Source organism: Gouania willdenowi, chromosome 1 (assembly GCF_900634775.1).
Source record: "Gouania willdenowi chromosome 1, fGouWil2.1, whole genome shotgun sequence".
In the NCBI taxonomy this organism is placed as follows: domain Eukaryota; kingdom Metazoa; phylum Chordata; class Actinopteri; order Blenniiformes; family Gobiesocidae; genus Gouania; species Gouania willdenowi.
Genome location: NC_041044.1, coordinates 7,473,012 through 7,491,594, shown reverse-complemented (window position 1 = coordinate 7,491,594; position 18,583 = coordinate 7,473,012). Strand labels below are relative to the sequence as shown.

Genomic DNA, 18,583 nt, shown 5'->3' with positions numbered 1-18,583 from the left:
AGGGGCGGCGGTTGAGTTCCTGCCGATTCGGAGGTTTTTATTAACTTTCTGGAGACGGACGGCGGTTGAGTTGTATTCCCAAACCCCTCATTCTTTAGGGGCGGCGGTTGAGTTCCTGCTGATTCGGAGGTTTTTTTCTTAACTTTCTGGAGACGGACAGCGGTTGAGTTTGGTTATTAAGTGCACGGCCGTGCCAATTCTGCCTGATCAGCAGAGAAGCAAACTGTCAGTACTACTATGGGCAATAATCTAAGTGTAAACTCCGCTAAGACAGCGGTAGACTGGAGCACGCCCCTGATAGACCAGATGAAGAAAAAGTATGGTGAAAGCTGCTGTGATAAGCTGCAGGTTTGGGTGGAGTGTTTTGGCTTTCCTGCACGTGGAAGCCTGAGTGAACGTCAGCTCATGCAGCTGAAAGACGCTCTGTCTGAACACAAACAACAGCTTTTATGCAAAACAAAGGTTAAAAGCAATTATGTGAAAGAAATGATGGCACATGAACGCTGTTTACACATTTGGCAGAAAGAAGGTGCACACAGGGCAGCTAGGGATAAAAAAGAAGCTGTTATAATGTCAAAACAGGAGAAAAATAACACTGATACATTTCTGCACACAAGCAAAAATCCTTTCCTTGCTCCTCAGGTCACACACACTTAAACCACACCCCCTGCCCCACTGTATCCGGACGTCACGGCTCCACCCTCCACCACGTCACCGCCTGCCCCTACCATTTCTACCACGGCTCTCTGCCGCCCTCTGGTGGCAGAATTGGGTAACACAAGTAAAAATTTGAAAATTCCAAATTCACAGTATAATGCTATTGGTCATCCGGCAGAGGGAGCCAGAGCTCCACCATACATTTACCCACAGGCTACAGCTGCAATCCCCAGCCAAACTATGACACACAATGGAGCCACAGAGACTTCATCTACTGCTTTTCCTCCAATTTCATGCACTTTGCCGACTATTCAATTTAAGCCACCATCCTACAGGCCTACCTTGCATGATGATGACGCTGGCGCAGCACATTTGGCCCGTCGGGCCCCACATATATGTCCACATGATCAACCTCCACAAGAGCCTCAGTCTACAACCGATTCTTCAACGCAAAGTACGCCCTCCATCAACCACGATTGCCACTGTGGACCGCTGACACAATCACGGACCCTGGCGGACTCCACCTCTGACTCGCCAATCCAGAACTTCCGCCTTCCAATGATCGAATATCCAGGTGCAACGGACAATGTTTTGGTTTACAGACACATGCTGCCTGAAATGCTTACAGGAGCAAAGGATGAGTTTCCACCCATCTCAAATGGAGGATGGCCATTCGGGGATGCTCTCATCGCATTCTGTAAAGTTTGGCGACCAACTGGGTCAGAAATAAACAGACTTCTCAAAACTCTGCTGACTTCAACTGAATATGCCCGCATTCAGACCTTCATCGAAGCACCCCTAAATGATGGGCTCCGTCAGACGGTTCTGGGCTGGAACCCCAATGGAGAGTGGGAAAAACACGTCCACGCCACCGCCTCACTCCTCGCTCAGACTTTCAGCGTCCGCGTGGACATGAGCCAAATTCAGGCCTGCACGCAGTTACCTACTGAGCGCGTTGACGACTACAGCCGCAGGCTGACAGCCTGTGTCGACACCTTCAGCGGCCACGTCAAGCCGCCACAAGGCTACAACACACCCGATGAATCATCCTACGAGGCCCTAGCTAAAAGCTTCCTCGTATCGGGGCTCCGCCCCTCTCTTCGCTCCACAGTCAAAACAACATTGATTGGTGGATGGCAAAAGAACCGTTGGACTGACATTCTCAAATACGCCTTACATGCTGAAGACCTTGAAAACAAAGCAAAACAAGGCAATGATGGACTTATGCTGGCAAATGCCTTCCCTGCCCTCACGTTGTTCCGACAGCACCAAGACCACACTCAACGATATGATGACCGTGGCAGGATAAAAAAAAAACAGAGACGAGTGCTTCATCTGCGGGGCACTAGACCACTGGTCAGACACATGCCCTCAAAAAAGACCGCCCAAACACTACAACAGAAAAAAACACCCTGCCAAACGGAGAAGTGGAGGTCGTCCTCCCAGGGAGAACGACCAACAGGCAGACTGACTGACGGACGCGGGTTTGGGAGAAGCGGTGAGCGTCCAACCGAAGGATACAACGCTTACTCCTCCGATTAACAATGCACCGGACACATCATCCATTTTAGCCCCAGACACACATTCCATAGAACTGATAAACACAAAGACACACGCGTTGCAACACCCGGATTTTCACACAGAGGATCAGTTATTTAGGCTTTTTCCAGACCTAGCTGAAGAGGTGCAAGCTCAAAGAGCCCTCCAAAGAGATTTGTTCCATGAAAGGTTGTTTTTTGACTCGGAGGCCTCCCTTGATGGGCCGACATCGTGTCTGTTCATGAAGGCCGACGCCTACGAAAGGTTACCGGTAACCACAATCGTTGTTAAAGGCACTCCGATTAAGTTTTTGATCGACACGTGCAGCCCTCACATTTACTGTTCTGCCCTTGAGCAGAGCCTCTGTTCCCTTGTCCTCTCGCAGGGATCCTCCCTGCTTCAGTATGTCGATGACATACTCCTTGCAGCTCCCTCCAAGGAACAGTGTGAACATGACACTATATCTCTGCTGCATCACCTTCATGAACATGGCCACAAGGCTTCACTTTCCAAACTTCAGTTTGTCCAGGAGGCCGTCCAATTAATTGGTCACTCCATTTCACGTGACGGGAAAACCTTGTCCAGCAAAAGAGTGGCTTCCATCATCGCTCTCCCAAGACCTTTGACCAAAAAGCAAATGTTGTCCTTTTTGGGCATGTGCTCATTCTGCAGAAACTTCATCCCTGACTTTTCCAGCTACGAATGTCATTTGAGTGCAGTGGTGAAAAACTCACCCCCTAAGGCCCTTGTCTGGACCCCTGAAGCCCTCCGTGCTTTTGAGGGCTTAAAAACGGTTCTCCAGACATCCCCTACGCTGGGCATCCCTGATCTCCAACGCCCTTTCACACTGTTCGTGGATGAAAAGGGTGGTTGCATGACCTCCGTCCTGTGCCAGCTGCACGGGAACAAGCTGAAACCTTGTGGCTACTTCTCAAAGAAACTTGACCCAGTTGCGAGAGCCTTTCCGCCCTGTCTGCGCTCAGTCGCGGCTTGTGAGGCTGCTGTGTCCTCGGTTCGTGAAATCACTGGCTATGCTCCCCTGCATCTCCATGTGCCTCACTGTGTCACCTCCATTCTGAGAGACATGCAGACCTCACACGTCTCAGCGGCCCGCTGGCTCAAGTACCACACTACCCTGTTGGGTCTTCCTGATGTGCATGTCCGCCGTTGTTCTACTCTGAACCCTGCTACTCTCCTACCTCTCCCTGAGTATGGCGAGCCTCACTCTTGCATTGCTGCTCTCTCTCAGGTCCTGGTTCCTCACCCTGACCTCTCCTCTGTCCCTCTCACTAACTCTGACTTCATTTTCTACGTGGATGGCTCTGCATCCCGAGACCCTGACACCGGGACTAACAAAGTGGGCTTTGCTGTTGTTTCTGACTCAGCCACTGTCTCCTCTTCCTCGCTCCCTTCTCACTACTCCGCCCAGGCCGCCGAACTCTGTGCCCTCACCGAGGCGTGCCGCCTGGCCTCCGGTAGGTCCGCTACAATCTACACCGACTCTCGCTATGCTTTTGGGGTAGTGCATGACTTTGGGGCGCTCTGGAAACAGCGTGGGTTTCTCAAATTTGATGGCTCTCCTATCCTTCACTCTACCCTTGTGTCTGCTCTTCTTGATGCTATTCAGCTACCTTCCTCTGTTGCTGTTTGCAAATGTGCAGCTCACTCCTCTGCTACTGACAACGTCTCTCGTGGTAATGCACGCGCTGATGCGGCGGCCAAGTCTGCGGCCCGCACATGTGTTCCTCCCTCTTCTTCCTTTCTCTCCACTCCTCAACTGGTTGCCTCTCTGTCTGAACTCTCCGCCTTTGTCACTCCAGCCGACCGCCACAAATGGCAGGCCTCAGACTGTCACCAGGGGAGTGGGGTTTGGTATGGCCCCGATTCAAAACCTTGCCTACCGACTGCTCTTTTCCCTGCTTATGCTAAATTGACACACGGTCAAGCCCATGTGTCAAAGCGTGGTATGGTATCTGCTGTTCAGACAGTGTGGTACACAAAGGGATTTTCTTCCTTTGCAGCTGAGTTTTGTCAGAAATGTATGATCTGTGCTAAAAATAACCCAGGCAGAAAGAAACCATTGACTAGCCAGACAGCCCATCCTCAGCCATCCATGCATTTTCATCACTTACAGATGGATTTTGTTGAGCTAACACCATGTGAGGGAAAGAAGCACTGTCTGGTCATCATAGACATGTTCTCTAAATGGGTAGAGGCCTTTCCAACCAAACACCAGACAGCCACAGCAGTAGCCAAAGCACTGCTAACTGACATCATTCCTATGTGGAGCATTCCATACAAAATCTCTTCTGATAACGGCACACATTTTGCCAGCCAAGTGATAACAGAGTTAGGACTAAGATTAGACATGGATCTTAGAAAACACTGCAGCTATCACCCTGAGTCCGCTGGGGCCGTAGAAAGAGCTAACGGTACTCTGAAAAACAGGTTGAACAAGTGCATGGATCAGACAGGGCTGAACTGGATCAAAGCTTTACCGCTTGTCCTCTTTCAGATGAGACAACAGGTTCATCCAAAGTCTAAACTTTCACCCTTCGAAATCCTTTTTGGGCGCCCACCCAATGTGGGTCTATCCCCCTCTGTTTCGTCCTGGGCTGAGACAGCTCTCCAGGATGACAGTTTGATAAAATACTGTGCACAACTCTCCACGATTCTTACTCTCAACAGGTCCAGAGTACGAGCGGCCCTCCCACTGACTACCACCGAGAACCTCCATGACATTCTTCCAGGTGACTTTGTGATCGTGCACAACGCGAGACGGAAAAGGTGGACCGACCGAAGGTGGATCGGCCCTTTTCAGGTTCAACTGACGACACACACGGCTGTGAAGGTCGCAGAGCGAGCCACGTGGATTCACGCATCACACTGCAGGAAGGTGCCTACACCAGCCGACCCTGATCTTGAGGTGACTGGTCCAACGGAGGAAGTACCAACATCACCACTGATCGAGGAACCGCAGTAAGGAGCGTTTCCTCTCTTCTGGATCGGGAGTAGTGCTTTGAGGAGCTTTCGTTTGCTTTGAAAGTTGCAAACGAAAGGGCAAAGGAAAAGACCCCGGGGGGTTAGAGGCATATGGTCTGTTGAAACCTTTGAATTCCAACCTTGAGGACATCGTGGGAGTAAAGAGGTCACAAGCCTTTCTTGCTGTGATTGAAGAGGTCACGAGCCCCTCTGTTTATGCCCCAGGAGCAGGCTGAAATTATGCCATCATTCTGTCGTTTCATGTCACTCGTGTTCTGGCCATCGATTGGAGCAATGGTCCTGTCCGCAATTCCAGTACTCTTCTGGCTCCTGGCCTCCAGGGGGCGATCGAGGACACTGGACTTGAACCAATGAATGCAAGTGTTGTTCCTAATGTGAATGCTTCTTTTTACAGGGTGACTAATGCAAGCAGAAATAAACGTTGGATAAACGACATCGTCCTGCTGCGACCAATGTTACTCATCCGTTTTTCACGAACACCTGGTACCGATACGCGCACTATCAAGCTAAAAGTAGGGGCCTATCCAACTGTTATGTTTGTTCTTACATGCCTGTGTCATCAACACCCCCCCCGCTTAACCGCGATACCAATGGATGCTTCCGACTCCTTTCGTTATTTGTCTTACTCTAACTTCGGCATGGGGGACCCCAACCGTTGTTCTAAACAGCCAGTAAAAAAACTGACTATACTGCGCGATGACACATCTTCCGCTATGTATGTAGATTACACGCGATCCACACTTTTTCCCTTCTGTTTCGCCAGAAACGGAACTCGCAAACTAGGCCAGATTCCCGGTCACAATTGCAATTACACCATGGGTCCTGAATGCGACACCGCACATAATTCGCACACATGTGCCCACGTTCATACACCCGGGACTAATGGCACGTTCAATTTAGCAAATGGGTTTTGGCTATGCGGTTACAGACTGTATACACACCTTTCCCCCAACTGGGATGGTGTGTGTGCACCCGTGCATGTGACTGATCACACATACGTAGTCTCAACTATTCCCCTTTCGTCACGACGTAAACGCGAATCACACACTCCTTTGGGTTTTGATCCACACGACGCAATCTGGGGCACGGACGTTCCCCCCGAACATAAACTGTGGACGACAGGCCAGAAAGTTACTTATTCACTGTTTCCCTGGGCGGGTGTGGGCAAAACACTGCTGCGCGTCGAAACCTTAGACTACAGGTTTAAGTCCTTCGTTAACGCGTCATTTTTGGCCCTTACTGGCCTCTCGGGGGAGATCACGAATATACGTTTAATGGTCCTGCAAAATAGAATGGTTCTAGACCTACAGACTGCGGCCAAAGGAGGCGTTTGCGCAATGGTAGGTGCATCTTGTTGCAGCTTCATCCCGGACAACACTGCAGACGGTCAGATCATAGCAGAGGCAGTCAAAAACATTTCCAGGCTACGCGATGCCATGAATAAAGATAGCTTGCGTGGGCCGGATTGGTTTTCCACTCTACTGGCGGGCTGGCGCCCTCTCTTGGTTAAGATCGCTATTACACTGGTGTCAGTTCTTCTTCTTCTCTGTTGCGGTATCCCGATCTTGCGTCGTATGGTAGAGGGTTTAGTGCAGAGCGCCTTCCCAAGCGACACGTCCGCATAACCGTTCCAGAGGTGGAGATCCAGCCTGAGGTGTTTATGATGCATGTTTTTGCTGATTCTGATGATGACTCTGCTCAGTGATGCCACCTACACATGTTGTTTTATGTGTTGTGCTATGCTTTGCTGACTGACATTGTTTTTGCCATGTGTATTTTTTGCCATTAGTGATTTTGGGGATGCCTGTGTCCCCTGAAAAAAATAATGCTTATATCCATAGTGTTATGACGGTGTCAATATCATTTGTCCTACGGACCATGAGGTTGCGCTACAATTACACTAATTTTTATTAATGTTTTATGTGTTTTGCTAAAGTTAAACAACTTACTAACTAATTTTGCTTTTTTGTGTTGGACTTTGTCCAAAAAGAGTGGATTGTTATGGCAAAATTATTAGTTATGCTTAATAATATATTTACTCATATATTTTAATCCTTAAGCCTTGGGTTGTAACTTTCCATTGCGTTATTTTTCATGTCTTCAACTTCAACTCTAGTTCTGGGTCAGGCCACCTCTTCAAAAGCACATGATGTCTTCCCAAAACAATACTAAAATCTCACAAGGTCGAGACGCACAGGCACCCTCTGTGTACGCACTCACATGCTTACACACACTCACATACACACCCCATACACATCCATTCACACACACAAACACATAAACGTACACACCTCCACTCCCATGACAATCAGCAGATACCAAGAGAACTGGCTGTTTTGACTCAAGAAGAAACTGTCTCTTTTTCACCCTCTGTCCTTCCCTCCTCCCTCTCTCTCTATCTCTATCTCCCGGGGGGAGAGGGGGGCGGGGGGACTGAGGGGGGATATACGTGATGGTTTAGTATTGTGGCTCTCTGTGTTCGGATCGCCTGGCCGGGCGGTCACCAATTTTTGTTTCACTTTGTACTCTTTTTATTTAGTTTAGAATAAAATCATTTTTTATTAATTCACCAACTCTTCAGTCTGGTCGTCTTCACTCACCGACGCAGAGGGTGTCTTTACAAGCCAAAATGAGGTAACCTTCCTTTTTTCCACCGTAACACTTGTTTATGTTGTTCTAACTATAAACAGAAGTGGAAGTTATTGTCTGATATTATGAACAGATTAATCACTCTTATTGTGAAAGGCTAGACAAGGCTTAGTAAACGTTGCTGGTGGTTGAAAAATATCTAAAGAAAAATTTGTTGGTATTTTTACATTTTCAAACGTCATACAGTGGAAGCTATGCTAATAATTCCAGATTATGCAAACAGCACATGTTGAATTTGAAAGTGGATGAATGTTTGCCTTTTTGCTGGACTCGGTGAGAGGACACACACTGATGTTGAGGTTGTCACAGTAAAGTCGCTCTGCTGAGGAACCACTGAGAGCTGCCAGGCTGTTACTGACCACCACCTGTAGAGAAAAACTTTCCTTTAACATCCACAGTAACGTCACACTGAGATCTCTGCAGCACAAGATTCATCTGCTTTAAACAGGTTATATATTGTGATGTAATGCAGGGGTTCTCAACTGGTGGATTAGGACCTAAAAGTGCTGACTGCAGCATTTGAAGCTACTGGAGATGATCAGTTTTAATCAGATAAAGACACAAATAAAGCCTCATTAATCACAAAATCAAAGATCTTTTACTCTGAAAAAAGATGTAAAAGGTTGGAATTTGCTGCTTGAAAGTATGTTTTGATTTCTATCATGCAAATTCTCTTATTGACATTGTTAAAAAAGTTACCTGCATTGCATCGTGGGATGTGAAGTCCTGTGAAAGTTTTTTTTAACTTCATTCTTGCAGTGATTTCTTGTGTTTCTTCACCAGACAAGGACAGTGATTGGATTCACACTATTTTTAATGTAGATTGTTCTCTGTATTTTTCATGATATCACCAGGGGTGTCCTGATCCGATATCAATATCGGATATCGGTCCGAGATCAGCCTGAAAACGAATATCGGAATCAAATTTCCGATTTTTGAATTTTTTTTGCAAATTAATTTTTTATTTTATTTTTTTTTAATTTTTGTAATTTATTTTATTCAATTGTAGAATACTGGTTAATAATAAATGCTACTGATAGCTTATCGGATCAATATCGGTATCGGTTGACAGAGGCGTTGCAATGGGGTAGGCAACACAGGCAACTGCCTAGGACCCTGAGCTGAAGGGGGCCCCCGAGGGACGGCTGACATTAGTTAATTTCAATGAGAAAATAATGTAACTGCTTTGAGACGCTGCAGCGACAGAGCCTCAAAAATCCCCTGCACGGGGCCCTTTCTGAGTAGTCACTGGCTAGTTGCTAGTAGGGGCCCCGACAGACGGCAGATATCAGCGACACAACTTGAAACCCCCCGGACACATTACAGTGATAAGTCGGGAACCTCCCTAATGGGGCCCCACTACTACCGGTCCCTGCATCAACGTGCTGATGTTATCAAACACACACCGAATAAATGAAGCGGACATCCCACAGGGCTCATGAAAAGAAGAAAAAAAACAAGAAGAGGATGAAAATAAAAACCGTGATAGTGGTAAGTGAGAATGTGTAAAATATGTGTGTTACATTATAAAAAAGTTTGTCCCAGTTAGTCCCAGTCACTTTGTCCTAAGCTCTCAGTCATACACCCAGCACCAGAAAAGTTAACTGTAGATTTAAGTCTGTGTAAAGTGAATTCAGCCATTTTCTTCTAAACACATTCATATAGTGTGTTTATATGTTTTTATTAATTATTCAAATTTGACAGTGTGGTTAACAACAAACTTCTGTGGTATGACAAGCTTAGAGCACATATTTATTCTTACTTTACGCCAATTTTAACAGCTTTATGTTAAGAAGTTGTCCAGTTTTGCTTACATCATAAGTCTTGTTGCCAATGGCTGTGTACATACTGTACATTTATTGACACACAATAAGTTAGTCCTTTGCTGCCAATGATATTTTCTCTCAGAATAAAGTATTTGTGGTCAAATGTTAAAACTGATATCAGCATCAATCCTGCTGTCAGTTTAGTCTAGACTGTGGCTAATTTGTATTTAGAATTGAAAGATAATATAGTAATATAATATATCCATGAATTTTCTGCTATAGCCTAATTATTACATTAAATAAAATGTTAACATGAAGCATTAAAGTTGTCACTGCAAATTATGTTCATTAATTATTCCATACATATCTCAAATGTTTAGTGTTTGTGTAGCTTGCACATTACTTTACTTTATGCAAGCCAACCAATTACATTGTGCTCTTTTCTTTTTTCTTCCTGAGGTGCTTTGTTGAAGTTTTATGGACAACAACAACAACAACAACAACAACAACAACAGACCTCACTACATGAAAGTAGGAACTTACTTAGTTTAACTTTTTTAAAGTTTAAAATATATCATGGGAGCTATCTGATTTAATATGACAACACAAATATTTGTCTTAAACAATTGCTTCTTATACTATTTTCTTTCTAGCAATATCAACCTCAGATCATGAGGGGGGTCTTGAAGAAGAAGAGTAGGACATGATAGTACCTTCATGCAGCAGCAGCAGCATGGCAGCACAGCATTCCATCACCACCTCCTCACCACCCCCATGACACCACATCACCAGAACAGAAGGTACTCAAATCAAATAATATCAGATGACCCAGCGCTGTGGCCGAAAGCCATCCATGACAATGCTCGGTGTCAAATTGTGAGAAAAGATCCACTCCAAATAACAGAGGAGATTCACCAAAGAAAATTACAAAATGACAATGAGACATGGTTAGAAAATTCAATGTTCAAGGTTAGTGTACTCTTACTTTCCACTTCAATTCCTTGTTTTTTGTAGTTTTTTTGCTTGGTTGCATTTTTATAATACTTAAAATTTTGCACATTTCAGTGTTTGTTTTTCTGGCATTTACTGTATATATTGTGTGTAAAGTTTGCATTTAGTTTTTAATTATTATTCATTTTATATGTTCATTATTTAATAAAGTATTCTTTACTGATCCGTTGTCCTGGAGTTCATTCATCATCATTCTGGGGCCGAGAGGCCCCATAGTCCTTCTTGCCTTGGGCCCCCAGTGCGTCTACAAACGCCCCTGTCGGTCGATACGCAAGGTTACAATATTAATATCACATCGGAAATGAAAAAATTGTATCGGGACATCCCTAGATATCACCTTTCAGTTCAGCCACATTCAGATCTTATCAAGTCAGCCCCAAAATAAACATCTTCCATTGTTTTGCTGCAACTTTGGCAAAGTTTCTTTTGGGGCAAAGACAAGAAATAGTAAGAATGAAGTAAAAACACTTCTATGTATCTGTTTACGGGACTCTAGGACCCACAATGCAATGCACCAAACTATTCCAACTATGTCAATAAAAACAATCTTCTATGCATTCCCATTACTTGTACTTAAGTATGTTTTTAAAAGAAGTTAAGTACTTGATTACATTTCTACACCCAACCGTTACTGAGTAAATAATTCTTTTTTGTGATTATTTTTTTAATTTCAGTTTCATGGTCTTTATAATTCATGAAGGCACATTGTACATAATCCATATGTTCTTAGTCGTGCCATTTCTGATCAACTTCCAGCCACTTTCTTGGGTTCAGGTGGTCTTTTCTACCTATAATGTTGTTCCCCACATGGCACTGTTTTAGAGTTCATAAATGTAACTATACTTAGAGCCTGATAATTATTTTGAATTGAATTAATTGGTGGTATTTTATTTTTAAAATAATGCTTCATTTTGACAAACCTTTTATTTTATACAGATTCCTTTGTGGAAAGCTTTTTTTCTTTTAAAGTTTATACATGAGATGGAACCATAGCAAGATTTATTACCAAAAATAAAAGTGGGTGGTGAAAGCAACTAGTCACTTTTACTTTAAGTACTATTTAATTGAGCTACTTTTTACTTGTAATTGAGTATTTTATGCATGACTTACTTGTACTTGAGTACAATATAAATCAAGTAACAGCACTTCTACTTGAGTAGAATATATTCGTATTTTTTACACTTCTGATGGTGGGTCCTACACGCAAACCATAGTGTAAAGCTTGAGGTACCTGACAGTGCAGCCAGCCGTTAGCTAGCCTCCTAGCATAGTCGTTAGCCACATGTTGCTTCTCAGTGCCTGACACTGCATCGTGGTGCTGAGCCACAGCCATGGCATTCTCTGAACACACACACATAATATTTTAGAAAAATCCACTTTGCGTTTTTTTAAAAACATCTTATCACAAATATCTGCAACACTTACAGAGATTGGCCTCAATGTCTCAGTGAAATTGAATTTAAAGGTAATACAAAAATGTGACAAGTGCAGCATATACTCTATTAAAGCTTTGACTACATCTGTCACCTGTATTTATCCCTGTGACTTTGAGGTTATCTGGTGCCCACGGGCACCATGTTGGTGACCCCTGCTTTAACACAAGGCGATGACCCAAGGAACCCAATTCATTTTATGCAAATACAGCAAAGATAGAGGACTGATTTTCAATTGGATTGGGAATTCACTCAATCCTATCCATCAATATGGACGTTGGGAGTCATAGTTAATAAAAAACTCACTCATGGTGTGGCTGTCCCCCACTCCGAAGGGCCCCTTCCTGGAAGCTGAACCACCAAGTACTTCCAGTTGGTTACACGTCTGGTAAAAAAAAAAAAAAAAAGAGAGAGTGAGAAAAGATAGCAGAGCTGCAGACTAGACCTTTACAACATTTCAACTATGCATGTGTAAAATTTACCGTATTTTTCGAACTATAAGCCGCACTTAAAATCCTTTCATTTTCTCAAAAATCGACAGTGCGCCTTAAAATCAAGTGCACCTTATGTATGAAATTAATATGTAAAAATGTTTTAGTACAACTTTGGTAAACTATGAAGCTGCACCGCTTGATGAATTTTTGCCACTTCAGGGCTACCGTAGTCAGGCGCCTCATGGAGTGATATGTACCAGTACTGTGCTTCAACATACTGAACTGAAAAAGTGAATGTGAAGTTCTATATTTTATGTGTTAAACCTGAACAATGTAGAGAGTTATTGTTAATGAGTTGAATAAAGTTTGACTTATCTGACTATTTTATTTCGTTTAATGCATCTTAATAATAATAATAATAATAATAATAATAATAATAATAATAACATTATAGTCCGGTGCGCCTTATGTATGAAAATAGACCCAGTCAGGTCCATTCATTGATAGTGCACCTTATAATCCGGTGAGCCTTATAGTCCGAGGTTACTACAACTAAACACACTGTTTACATTGTGACTGAAGGCTTTTATTAAACCTTAAAACAACTTAAATCATTATGTCAGCGTATATTGTGTGATTAAGAACTGCACAAATGGTAATTATGCACTCAGGCAATGGAAACAAGAGAAATGATATGTACATGGCTGCAATTGTGGTACTTCTGTGAGCCACCATTTATATTGTATAATTGATACTGGACATTCAACAGAAATTCAGTTAAAAATAGTACATTTTTGACCAAAGTGGTTTAAATATTTTTAAATACTGAGCCCTCGTACAGCAAACAGTCAGTTTTCATTGTATCACATACCTTCCTCTTTTAAAGAGTGACAATCCTGCATAGAGGAGATTCTTACAGGAAATGTTCTTTGTTTATTGATAAAACTTAAAAACTTCCTTCAACTAAACCATGACAAGACGGAGGTGATTGTCTTTGGTAACAAGGAAAAGAGGACTGCTGTCAGCAATTATCTTGAGTCTCGATCTTTAAAAGCTAAAGACCAAGTCAAAAACCTTGGTGTTCTGATTGACTCAGATCTTACATTCAGCAGTCAGATCAAATCTATCACAAAAACAGCCTTCTACCACCTAAAGAACATCTCCAGAGTGAAAGGTTTAATGGCTCAGAAAGATCAGGAGAAACTGGTCCATGCTTTTATCTCCAGCAGACTGGACTATTGTAATGGTCTTCTGACAGGAATCCCCCAAAAAGAGCATCAAACAGCTAAGCTGGTTCAGAACGCTGCAGCTCGGGTTCTTAACCAGAACAAAGAGGTCAGAGCACATTACTCCAGTTTTAAAGTCTTTACACTGGCTCCCAGTCAGCCTCAGAATAGACTTTAAGTTCTGCTGCTGGTGTATAAATCTGTGAATGAGTTTGGTCCAGAATACATCATGACATGTTAGTCAGGTATGAACCCAGCAGGTCTCTCAGATCTATGGCCACAGATCAGATAGTGGAGCCCAGAGTTCACAGTAAACATGGTGATGCTGCTTTTAGTTGTTATGCTGCAAAGAAGTGGAACAACTGCCAGCGGAGCTGAAGTCAGCATCCAATGTGAACATTTTAAATCAAAGTTAAAGGCACTTTTTTTCTCTACTGCATATGATGAGAGAGAGATTTTTTGTCATGTTTTTGATGTAATGATGATTTTACTGATGATTTTAATTGATTTTACTGATGATTTTAATTGTTCTTATTGATTTAAATGTTCTTATTGATTTTAAACAACTGAATGTTTTATCATGTAAAGCACATTGAGTTGCCTTGAGTATGAAATGCGCTATATAAATAAATTTGCCTTGCCTTGCCTTGCCTTAAACAACCATATTTAATATTTTGGAAGGAAAAATCCTTATCCGAGACCTTTTTATGTATTAATATGAAGGAGTTCAAAAGCAATTAGTTGCCTTTGCAAAAGTGACAGAAATAAACATCAAATGAAAAAAAAACACTAATTACAGAAACACTCAAAAGGACAGAAATACACAGAATTACTTCAAAAAATACACTGAAATTACACAAAATGACCAAAAATACACAAAAAAGAATGATGAAAAACTAAAACAAAATAACTCCAAAATCACACAAAACTACACAACAACTACACTACAAACATAAAATAGAAAAATATACAAAATGACAACACAAATACAAAAATCATGACAAAACCATTAACATTCAGATTGGTCAATATTTTAAATGCCGACATAAATGTTGATGACCTTCTGGTCTTTGGAGAGAGCAGACCTTCTCTGGTCTTTGGAGAGAGCAGACCTTCTCTGGTCTTTGGAGAGAGCAGACGTGTTTTCGTTTGCTCCGATAACACGACCTTGGCTACAGCTGGCTACAGCTGAACAGCCTGAACAGCCTGAAAAACTGGGCCCAAGACTGAAGGAAAATGGTGAAAAAACCGCAGGGAGGCCCTTCAGAACCCAATTCGGGTTTGGAAGAGGTCAAGGAGATGATACGTGAGGGTCTACAAAACCTATCTGCCGAGATAAAGTCGTTGGAAAAGACGCTGGAAAACTCACTGGAAAGACTACAAAGCGAAACAAAGGTACTGAAAGAAAAGAATGAAAGAAATGCTGAAGAGATAAAATTGTTGAACGCGAGGGTTGAACAGCTGGACAAAAGGAAAGAGAGAAAGATGTCATCATCACAGGCCTAAAGATAAAACCCAGGAGTGACGAAGAAACAAAATCGATTGAACAACAGGTCATTGACTTCCTGAAGTCGAAGGACATTGTCCTGAACCCTGACAACATCAACTCCTGCCATCTCCTGCCAAAGAGAAATGATACCAGAGAACTATTCTTGAACTGGAGGAATGCTAACAACGTCTGGCAGGGAACAAGGCCAACACAAACAAAGATAGAGAGGACAATACTGACTACAGATGGACGTTCAGAAGAAATCAAGAATGTTTGACCAGAGAGACATGTAAACCCATGTAAATTTGCGATGGTAAAACAGGGGACGGGACCCAGATAAGCAAACTGCTTCTCTCGTCTCCTTTTTCGGCATGTACAAAAAAAAAAAAAAAAAAAAAAAGTGATGTAACCATGTCGGAAATAAACTGAATAAATAAAATAAATAAAAATGATGAGGCCCTCAATTCAGAAACAATCACATTTTTGTGGCCCTCGCTGTGATAAAATTAGATTTTTTTTAAGTCAGAAATGAATTCATTTTTCCATGCTGTAAATGAGTGAAGGTCAGATTTACCTGAAGGTTGCTGTTGCTAAGCCTCTCATAGCGTTTCAGTGCAGGCCGGAATGGTAAAGTACCAGTCCAAAAGTCGTGAGCATTGTCTGCATAGGGAAGAAAGTCATCAGTTTTCAAAGGCCTGTACACAAGAGGACATCTGTACATCAGTCACAGGTGAAAAAACATTTCTAAAAGCATTCCTGAAACCTCCTTTTACCAGGTGAGGTTAGCACGGTGCAGCTCTTGGAGGTAGCCAGGATGGCGTGGAGTAAAGGAACATTAACTTTGATGCCCGTTGGCCTGCTGGGCGTTGACGTAGGGATAGTTTGTCCAGGTTCTTATACCACAGGTTGGCGTTTTCATACTGGAAGTCTGAGCCCATGGTCATGATGATGTGGTTGGTTTTGTACACAGTGGACTGTGAGGATGAGTGAGACATAAACAGACAGAAAATGGGCTCTGTTTGCTATTGGCGGACAAGTAAATGTTTCGTGTGTGTGTGTGTGTGTCAGTAAACCATTGATCCCTGAGGGGAAATTGTGTGACAATGCTGCTCTCTTACATCTTTATATGACATGAACTGATATCTACTGTTTAATTGTATCTTACTCATTTTAAATTATATTTTTTTTTTGACATTCATTTTTGTTTAATTACAGTTTTATTTTTTATTAGTATTTTGTTTCCTCACAGTACAACTTATAACTACATTTTAATTGTATTTTTTGAGAGAACACTTTATAAAAGGTTTACTTCTCTGACCCAAAGTTCCATATTGCATATTTTAGGCATTGTTACAACATTGTTTTTTAAATTAAATGTTCATATTTTTACCATTTTAATGTATTTCTGCAATCAACTAAAATAAAAAAACAATGCTTAAATCTATTGTGTGGCACTCATAATGTAGTTTATTTTTGTTGGGGAAAAAATGAGGCTGGTGGAAAATCTGGTTGGCTGGTAACTTTAAGAATCTACTAGCCATGCTGGCTGGTGATCTAAAACGTTTATTTGAAGCCCTGGTATTAGGAGAAAGAAAATCCCCTCACACAGTAACCTGGTCAACAACCTGTGAGGGAGGAATACAAACAGCTTTTAGGCCAATATTTGATGGGCTCCCTGGCCCCCCGCTCTTCTGCTATTCTGGCTTTTAACTGTTTGAGGTTTCTTGGTTCGTATTTTCTAAATTATTGATTTGTTTTTTAGTTTTTGTCAAGGACTGACCAATTTTGATTGTATGGTAACAAGTCTTTTTTGTTTTTTTTTATCTTCCCTATTTCCACCAATTTCTTCTATTTTTACCCTCTCCTGTTGGAGTTTCAATCATACCTGAGCGATAGCTATGTTGACGAAGCGCTGCACCACATCATCAACATTGTAATCTTCCAGATCGGGGTCGTCCCTGATTGGTGGGTCGTCACATGACTGATCCCAGCAGAATCCATCAGGAGGGTTGTACCCATTGGGCAGGATCCCTGTGTGTGGAGGAGGGAGTACATTTCATTCCTGTATCTAATGCAGGGGTTCTCAACCTTGGAGTCAGGACCCCATTTGGGGTTCGCAAGAACCGGGAGGGGGTTTGCCACGATGCCTTCAAGAAACTAGAACTACTTTTCTTTAACAATTTGAGCATTTCTGCTTGTTGAGCCCAATTTACCTTTTTTCTGCAACCTAAATCAAACTTGTAATATTCTAAACTTATTTTCAGTATTTTTTCTAGCCATATTTGTAATCCTTTTAATGCATTTTTGCTACATTACTCCCATTTTTGCCATCAAATTCCCATGCTTGTTCAGCAATTTTCTTCCACTTTCAAGACATTTTCGGAACTTATAAACCCTTTCCACCACTTTTCCCACCTAATGTCTCATATGTTGACAAATTGTCACTTTTAACCTCTTTTCACTATATTTCATGCTTATTTTTGCCAATTTAACCACATTCACAATTTGTCATGCCCATTACTTGACAATTTAAACTAATTGTTCCTACTTTTTAAATTACATTACCCCTATTCCCCCATTTCTGACACTTTTAAGCTAATATTGACTGGTTTTGAAAATCCCATTTCACCACCTTTGGTCACTTTTAACACATTTTATTTCTGATTAAAACAAGGATTTACATGTTGAAGATGACTATATACTATGGTCCAAATAATAATAAACTTCCTGGGGAACAGTGGATATTACTCAGATAAATAAATAAATGTGGTTATCACAGATTCATAGAACAATGGACCATCATTTTGCTGACTTTATGGATGGACCACAAAAATCTCTCCCCTTTATTCCCCCTTACAGATGGCCCTGTCTCCACATGACTGTTCTTCAATGTTCATGTCTGTGTTCAACCACCTTCAGCTACAGTGGGGTCCCCGGTCTCTGATTCCTTTATTTTGTTGGTCGCAGGCTGAGAAACCACTGATCTAATGGCGCGTGCACACGCACACACCTGTAAAGAGGTCAGCCATCGGGGGGGTGAGGCTGTCTGAGGCTCTCCACAGAAGCTCCTGCTCTTTGCTCCTCATCCTGCGAGCTCGGTCCTGGTAGTCCAGCCGTCCAAAGAAGAAGCCATCAAATCCCATCTACAAAGCAATAAAAAAAGTGACTCCAAAGACAGATACAATTTGAATAAAATTACACATAAAGACAGAAAATAGACAAAACAAGAACAAAAATTCACAAAATAACTCCAAAAATGCACAAATTAAGAAAGAAAATTCAGAAAATGACAGAAAAACACACAAAATGACAAGAACACACAAAACAATATAAACACAAATGACTGGAAAATCACAGATTGAGGATAAGAATGTCT

At 42.3% G+C, this 18,583-nt stretch overlaps 1 protein-coding gene across 1 annotated transcript in view; it reads right to left on the bottom strand.

Moving 5' to 3' along the window:
- Positions 1 to 18,350, bottom strand: part of LOC114462773 (lysosomal alpha-mannosidase-like) — a 34,211-nt gene extending 15,861 nt beyond the window's left edge. Inside the window, 8 exon segments of the mRNA XM_028445752.1 lie at positions 8,106 to 8,213; positions 11,857 to 11,966; positions 12,365 to 12,443; positions 15,782 to 15,902; positions 15,981 to 16,015; positions 16,017 to 16,181; positions 17,093 to 17,238; positions 18,218 to 18,350. Coding sequence (XP_028301553.1) covers positions 8,106 to 8,213; positions 11,857 to 11,966; positions 12,365 to 12,443; positions 15,782 to 15,902; positions 15,981 to 16,015; positions 16,017 to 16,181; positions 17,093 to 17,238; positions 18,218 to 18,350 — 897 coding nt within the window.
- Between the last annotated feature and the right edge of the window lie 233 nt (positions 18,351 to 18,583).